Source organism: Anneissia japonica, unplaced genomic scaffold (assembly GCF_011630105.1).
Source record: "Anneissia japonica isolate Jap-2015-1 unplaced genomic scaffold, ASM1163010v1 scaffold287968_len422783_cov224, whole genome shotgun sequence".
NCBI classification, from domain to species: Eukaryota; Metazoa; Echinodermata; class Crinoidea; order Comatulida; family Comatulidae; genus Anneissia; species Anneissia japonica.
The window spans coordinates 32,659-40,596 of NW_022752528.1; the positions used below are offsets into that span (position 1 = coordinate 32,659).

The following is a 7,938-nucleotide window of genomic DNA, read 5'->3' on the forward strand; positions in this document are numbered from 1 at the left end:
TATACACATCTTTTCAAACCTCTCAATACCATGATTGCACTGTAAAACAGAATCTGAACTTTTTATGCTATGAATAGATTGAATTATCTCAACTTTCTTTCCACAGACTTACCAAATGCAACATCCACCCGCTGGTAATTCTTTTAACCTGCTGAAGGAGATCTAAGCCTATTCAAATTATTATACTGACATTTGCTGTGTAGATGAAACTTAAGTTGTTGTATCTGGTTAATTCTGGTGTTGTGAGTTTAGTTATACAGTATTAGTTATGTATTATTTTATTATAGTGTAATACTAATAAAAACAGTTTATAATGACTTTTAACTAAAGAGTTTGTCTTTTTAAATGTTGTTCAGGCCGATGCACGTAAATAGATGCTTGTGGCACCGCTGCCTAAAAAAGAATGAAAAGGACAATGTACGAGAAAGAAAAGCATAAATTAACATCTAAACTTATTATTATTTTATTCAATTTATCATGCTAATATGAATGCCACGATTAATGCCAGCAGGGTAGGTCTGGAGACGAGATTGCCCTTAGTTCCAGGCCCTAATTTTGGGTTACCCTTTACTGCACTTAATGCGCACCATACCAAATTTATTTGGCATCCCTTACTCAATTTCTTTTTCTTTTCCTGGATTCCTTATTCCGTCTACATATTAATTTACACGTTGGTGGTGCTGTCCAGAATGAGAAAAAAATAATTAAACTACAATAGAACTCTGTTACGAAACAGGGAAAGGACTGTATATCTTTTAACACTATGGCCAACTATAAAGGGAACACCTCGATATAGGTGAAACTTGTGGTCCTGAAGGTATCCCATTATTACTGGTTATTTTCCCCAGCTGGGTATTAAATTGTAAATAGGCAGGTGAAGAGAGATAATTTATAATTTTATCAGCTATTTAATGCAAGTTCCAAAGTTTTACATTTAAAAAAAATTAGACTTAGATTTGCTTAGACTTTTAAGTCCTTCATTTTGTTTTACGTTTCACTTTTTTCCTGGCTTTTTTCTGTTCTGATACTTCTTCTTTGTCATCTGTTTCTGCTGTACGTTTTTCCAAAGTTAACTGCCTTTTCACTGAAATATAATAAAAAAATAAAAAGAATGGCAAAAGACAGGTAACTGTAATAATAATAATAATGTAGCCAACATTCCATTTTACAGAAAGAATCAAATATAAAAATTAAGCAGAAGAAAAAATGAGAAGGGGACCTGCCAAAAAGTAACAATCAATGGATCAGTCAGGACATGTTATTCTAATAGCCAGTCTTAAGTACTACACCTTAGCAATAATATCCAAAACGTTGTAGAAAGGTCCATTGATGTCGTTTATCCCACCATATAGTGAGGGGCTTCATACAACTAGTAAATCGACTTTCCCGCTAATTCTTGCATTTGGCCAGGCCTGGTTCGGGCTCCTCCGTCGGACCCCTTGTCGGCAAAAGTTTTTCAGTCTGACACTCCGGTCAAAGGTCGATTACTGAAGGGGATACTGTATTTGGAATGATTATTTTTAGAATACAGTTAAACTTGCCTAAGTCAATTCCAAAATACCATTGAAAAATTGTTTGACTTAGATAAAATCTAACTTGCAGATTCGTTTATAACAAATGTTTATTGACAGTTGTGTACGCATTAGGTCAAAGGTCACCACAAATTTAACCTAACCTTAATTATTGGAATCCCCGAATTACGTACACCCTCCGGTCCCGTATCATACGTAAAATCGAGGTTGTACTAATGGAAAACACAACAATTTGGCATGTAAAATAAGATATGACTAGAAATTATTCGAGTTAGGCAAAATTGACTGTATGTGTAACTGCATTTAAAAACTGAGGAGGGGTAAGGGGCAGACCACCATTTTTAAGGGTACCGCATATCAGACAATTTTTTCCCTCCAGAGCCTGGCTTTAAGGCATGAGTAGAGCTGGTCTTTATTTTATTCATTTTTATTTTCTGACATTAATTTAAGGACTGAACTTAATACAATTTTACTGGAAGGCAAGAGCCTTAATATAGAATGCAAGAACATACTTTTCTGAATGTCTTCTTTGAAAATTTTGTTTTCGGCCCACCAATCTTCAAATACAAGTGATTCATGAATAGGAAGTGCGATTGAGTGTTCAACTTTTAGATGAAGCGCTTTGATGTTATTCCAGCCATTTGAGATTTTCGTGGTTAACCCTTCAACTGCAGCAATTACATTATCAACAGCATCTTCAACACTGTGCTCTGTAGTTGCAACACACATTGAGCTGTGAAAAAAAAATTTCTCCATATCCACCCTGATGGGATATCTTAAAGAAAAACAATCATAATAAGTTAATCACCAAGCAAACAAAATACCTAGATAGGTACTGCAGTCATGTTCATTGGGCCCATGTCAATAAACAATCCGAACAACAGAGGAATGGATCCCAAATTCAAAGATGCAAGTTGCTTGCTGTTAAATGAAAGTTAATTAAAATTGTACAAAATATATAACCTACTTGTTTCTCTTGTAGAATTCCTTTCCAGTATGAGGTGCAAGTCTGTGAAAGATTCTTTTGTCAGCCAAGAACATATCGTACATTCTCACCAACTTTCTCCTTGATTCAAATGATTTGTACTCTGCAATCAAGTCTTTCAATGGTATCACCTAAATAAGTTAATAATAATACAGTAATAATAATTGTCAACTTATATAGCGCATATTGTAGACTAACCTCTATGCGCTTTACATTATTGCCCCGGTCACTGGATCAAGCACATGGAACAATACTCATGCCCCAACAAGGTTGGTTACCTTTCATTACGCCTGAATGACTTCATAGTCTTAATTGTTTAGAATAGGCTTTCTGGAATAAGCATTGGCAATAATTGGTTAGCATCCTTTTGGTATCAAATTTCATGGTAGGGAGGGAGGTTTTTTTTTTTTCGTAGAACATGAAAAACCAGCGTCGGAAGGAAAATTAGCAAAACAAAGAAGAGGAAAACAACAGACGCCAAAATTGGATACAAGAAATCATGTAATTCATCTATATCAAGCAGATAAGCTTTGCCTATATGAATAACAGTCATATTTAAATCCCTATATATGAAGTTTTAAAACATGCAGAAAAATGTTTACAGAACTGATGATATCAATAACAGGTTTACAAAGCATTCCATCCTAAGTGGCGAGTGTAATTACGGTTGGATGTGAAATTAAAAATAAAAATAACAACAGCAAAATAAGAAGATTGAAGTTTGTCATAGTCGTATAATAATTCATTGTCCATTCATAAACAGAAACGTAATTGTTGAACTGGCATTTTGTACAATTGATTACTATTTGTGATGGTTTATGTGATTGAGTATGTACATATAGTGATAATACTCAATAGTGAATACTGTTACTAGTATCATGTGCTATGTTTATGCTGATAAACACTTTGACATCTAATTGTTTGGAAACATCACGTCACTGTACCAGCATGTGAATATTCCATGCTTTGTGTTTAAGTTTGTGTTTGCTGGACATTAATTATAACTGGACCATACTGTGTTTGTTGTTGGCCCAATTAGGCCAAGCCGTCCAAGCCATCACGGTAAAAGTTGCTGTCCTAAATAATTGTAGGCAGTCCAAAAGACGACCGGACGGCTCGCTCGCTAATATACGCATGCACTATCTCGCCACTATATTTCAAGTAATAAAATTATTTTTGCTATCCTACCTATGAAAATTTATCTTTAAAATTTTATTTCGTGAAATATTGCACACAGGTAAGAAGTGAACATGCCGCAGTTTTAAACTGATGGGCACAGCCATGTTTGTTGTCTTGTCTCCAGTCACCACAGAGCGGTTCCTCCTTGTTTCTCTTTCGCGCTGTGGATGTCTACTTCCAAAGTGATGGAAATACCAACGCGCTGATTAGCCGACTTGGCTTTTCTGCACAAAGCATGAGACGTAAGCATCGGATCGGAGTTTAGTTTGCTAATATAAACTTAATCCTGATTAAATCTTAATGCTTTGCATCGGCTGTACCGTGTATACAAATACACTCTTTTTATACTACTACTATAAAACTAGGCCTTTTCTAGATAGAAGCAAGGACTAGGCTAGCCTAGGCCTAGACGGGACGATGATGGAATGAACTGCAGGGATAAGCCCAGTCGGCTGGCGTTCAGACGGATGGTAAACAAGCCTAGGCCTATATAAATTGCCTTCGGGAGATGGAGTTTTTGAGTTTTTTGTAAAAAAAAAAAAAAAAAAAAATTCAGGTCAGGGGCTTTTCCGACGGTCGGGCGGGGATGCTAACCAATTGTTTTATTTTACGTGACCTAATTTACCATCAAAATGTACAAAAAAGCTCGCATTATATTAGTTTTCGAACACACATTTAATCATCAATTAACGTTTACAAAGAAAAATTAAGATAAAACTTCTTAATAATTACATTAGGAATTGGGATAAATGGTTTGTCAGTGGAGAAAATGGCATTGGTTGAATGCACTTTGTGTTGTCGATAGAAACGGAGTAGTATCATGTGGTATCGTGACGTAACACTGTAGTACTCTATAATTTAGTAATATCAATTATTCAACCTGTAGACATTTCAGTGTAGTGATTTCCTTGGATGTATAAGGAAACAATTACTAATTTTGCATCACTGACCAATTCTCACTTATATCGCCTTTCACAATCCACTTTAAAAGACCTCATTTACAAGCACACCTCCCTCACATGAACTGCTCACCCTCAATGACCTGGTGCTCACTATCTTTGTTTCACTATCCAGCTTAATAGACCTCATTCACATGGACATAAATTTCCTATCCATGATCCACAAGCAGACAATTCCCTCACATGGACAAGGGGAATTTCCCCTTGTCGGACAGGCCTGAATCTTCAGTCGTCCGACGACATGACAAATTCGTCAGATCAAAAATTTTAATTTGCCTATCCAAATTACGTTATTTTGATTGCCAAACCCCATGTCAGCAAATTTCTGAAGCCACCACTGGTAATGATAGATAATTTATAGAAACACCAACCTCTTTAATATTACTGACACCTTTCTCTTGAAACAAATCTTGAACATGTTGTATGCAGGACTCGCTATCTTTACCTGGTTCATCTCTTGATATTAAACAAATATCAACATCATCACTTCGCACTGGATGTGGTAAATTACTGGTGAAAATCAATAAAAATATGATGATACATTAAATATTATTTAATGTAATTAATGTGTTATTATTTAATATTATTAATGTGACAGGAGTGGTAATATGACTTTTTTTGTCTGCTTTTATATTATACAGGAAAAAACTGAAATTAACAACAGTGAATACTTACATTAGCTGTGTGACACTGAGCTGTGAATGTGTATGAAAAACCTAAAAGATCTCAACTTACATTTTGAGCAATTTTTTCTTGCCACCAGAAATTTTCCATGTTGTAAGCTGAATTTGCAAGTATTTTTCATCGCTAAATAAGGTTGAATTGGACTGTTGCTTCAGTTTATGTTGTGAAAATAATGCTAAAACAGCTTGTCTCACCTAAAATAATGTAAAGAAAACATAAAAAATTAAGTAAATGTAAAGTAAACAAGAATTAGGTGGAGGACATTTATTTATAAAGGTTGCAGATGTTACAATTCTCACTAATTTTAATGCAATCTTCTGCTGGTCTCTTTAATATTGCTAAAAACTCCTGTATTTTTTTTGGATACGACGCCCCGTTATGGAGTTATGATTTTTTAAATAACATGATGTCAAAAAATCCGCCCAAAAGCTTATCTTATTTCTGTTGGTTACGCACCGCTGATTCGCAATGTTTGTCATCACTTCAAGATGTCTACCGATTCGTGAAAAAGGCGTATCCAATCCAATCCAATAAAGTTAACGCAAAGTAAAATAAAAACTTAATTATAAATAAGAGAAAATAAATTGAATGACCTTACTAGGCCTGGCCAAGGTAGCCTAACTAAGGTCAGGCTAGAACCAACGAAGGCCTATGAAAGTCAGGCTTCCAGGCTACCACCAAACTACTCCCACTAAAAAGGTGGCCTTGCCTCTTGGTTTGGCTAGCCTCCTTCCTACCTACCTACACCAGAGCCTAGCTAGACAAACTCCGGTAGGCCTTTTTAGGCGTCTATTTATCTATCTAGCCTCTTTAGGGGCTACTGGTCTTTACTAATACAACTACTTAGTTACACGAGTGCATTTTGTTGTGATAAACTAACCTTGACAGTGTTTAGTCGACTTTTTCTGAACTCCACGATGTCCACATGTTGTTTGGTAGGACACGCCATCTTTATGGTTGAAATTTCATTTTAGAGGGCGCTGTCGCTATTTACCTGTCCATCACAAGGTCATAACCTGTCTTTTCTTTTTAACTTTGGTTAATTATGATCTTTTCAATGGTCAATGGTTGTGCATTTGTATAGCGCATATAACATACGTCTCTATGCGATCCAGAACAACAGGGGAAAAAAACATGAATAATGCCTTGAAACAGAAAAGTGGTGACAATGCCGTAGCTAGCTATTAAGACAGTTGGGACATTCCTACACAATTTTTCTATTGGTCTACAAAATGATGGGTCCACATTATGAAATTTTATGCATAAAATGAGTCCACTTTTTGAAAAGTGGGTCCAGATTTTTCATATTTTTGCGTAAAATTAGTTAACATGTAAGAAAATGGTCCACATTATTTGAATTTACACGTAAAGTGGGTCCACCCTGGCATTGCCCACTGTTTGAAAATCCTGGCTACGGCATTGAGTGGTGAACAGAAAAGCAAACAGAATTAAAATTCAAATTCAAATATATTTGAGCAAAATTCAATACAATACATACAAACATAACAATGAACAATGCTAAAAATTTAAAATAGTTAATTTAGTAAAACATATAAAGCTTAGGATAGTCCAATAAAACCTAAGCGGTTTACTTCCGTTGTGGTCCCATAAATAAAAAGTTTTACATAAAAGTTGGTTAAAAATTAATAAAAACATTAAAATTTGTTAAAAACCTTTAAAGTTACTGATTATCGTCCCTTATATAACGTAGTGGCGAATGTGGAAAAGTGCATTTTGAGAAAAACGCATTTAAAGATTTTTGAAAATAGTAATTTTTATTAGCATACCTTCTTTTTTATGAAATTGCCTAATTTTCTCTATAATTATAGTACATTGCCTCTTAATACCTGTCTCTTATACACATCTAGATGTGTATAAGAGACAGAAAAAAGCTGTAACAAAAGTGTAGAGATTTTAGGGAAACTAAGCTATTGTGTAGCAATGCTTACAAATAAATTCTAGTATTGTTAAAAGTTAACAAATTCTAACTGAATACTGAATTTGCTTTTAAGTATTGTAAGCATGACAGTTTTTGACCTCAATGCAGACAGTATTATTATTGTTCACACCTACAATTTTTCCTGTCTTACTTTTGAGTAATATATTCTTGTATTTTCAGAGGATAGCCTCCAAACTCCAGACCTCACTGAATTATTGATCATCCTGCTGAAAGTTCTGCGGCTGTATCAGCGCTGCATCCCGTCAGCTATGGAGCAGACAACCTTTGACTTTGGACATTTACTGCATGATATCTGCAGCCTGCAAGAGAAGGAGCTCTGCAGTGATGTGACATCTTTGCAGCACAATGCCCTGCAATTCTTAGAAACTCTGCCTAGAGGCCAGATAAAATGGTTCAAGGAGGTGAGTGGATTGGTTAATTGTTAATTCAACCACACATTTCATTTCATCGTTCAGCAATTGTGCTTGTGTATTTCGTGAATACATGCCTAGATGATGCCTTATTTCTGCATCATGGCCAATAAAGGGTCAACAGCACAGGATGTTTACATTTTATGCATCGTTTCTTTGTAGCTAAAGACAGACAAAAGTAAACAGTCGACAGTAACACTATTACTGAATCTCCTGACCTCTGCTACAG

The 7,938-nt window shown here is 35.3% G+C and overlaps 2 protein-coding genes across 2 annotated transcripts in view; one reads left to right on the forward strand and one right to left on the reverse strand.

The window, feature by feature from the left end:
- LOC117122337 overlaps positions 1 to 324 on the forward strand; it is a gene marked incomplete in the record, with an annotated part of 2,606 nt that extends 2,282 nt beyond the window's left edge. Inside the window, 1 exon segment of the mRNA XM_033267901.1 lies at positions 108 to 324. Within this exon segment, the coding sequence (XP_033123792.1) occupies positions 108 to 138 (31 nt within the window).
- A 123-nt stretch (positions 325 to 447) lies between these two features.
- On the reverse strand, positions 448 to 6,300 carry LOC117122336 (ribosomal L1 domain-containing protein 1-like). Its single transcript, XM_033267900.1, has 6 exons — positions 6,220 to 6,300; positions 5,391 to 5,533; positions 5,027 to 5,165; positions 2,500 to 2,648; positions 2,045 to 2,307; positions 448 to 1,084 (listed from the first exon to the last, which is right to left on the reverse strand). The coding sequence occupies exons 1-6, from the start codon at positions 6,286 to 6,288 to the stop codon at positions 978 to 980; spliced, it is 870 nt and encodes a 289-aa protein (XP_033123791.1). The 5' UTR covers positions 6,289 to 6,300; the 3' UTR covers positions 448 to 977.
- Between the last annotated feature and the right edge of the window lie 1,638 nt (positions 6,301 to 7,938).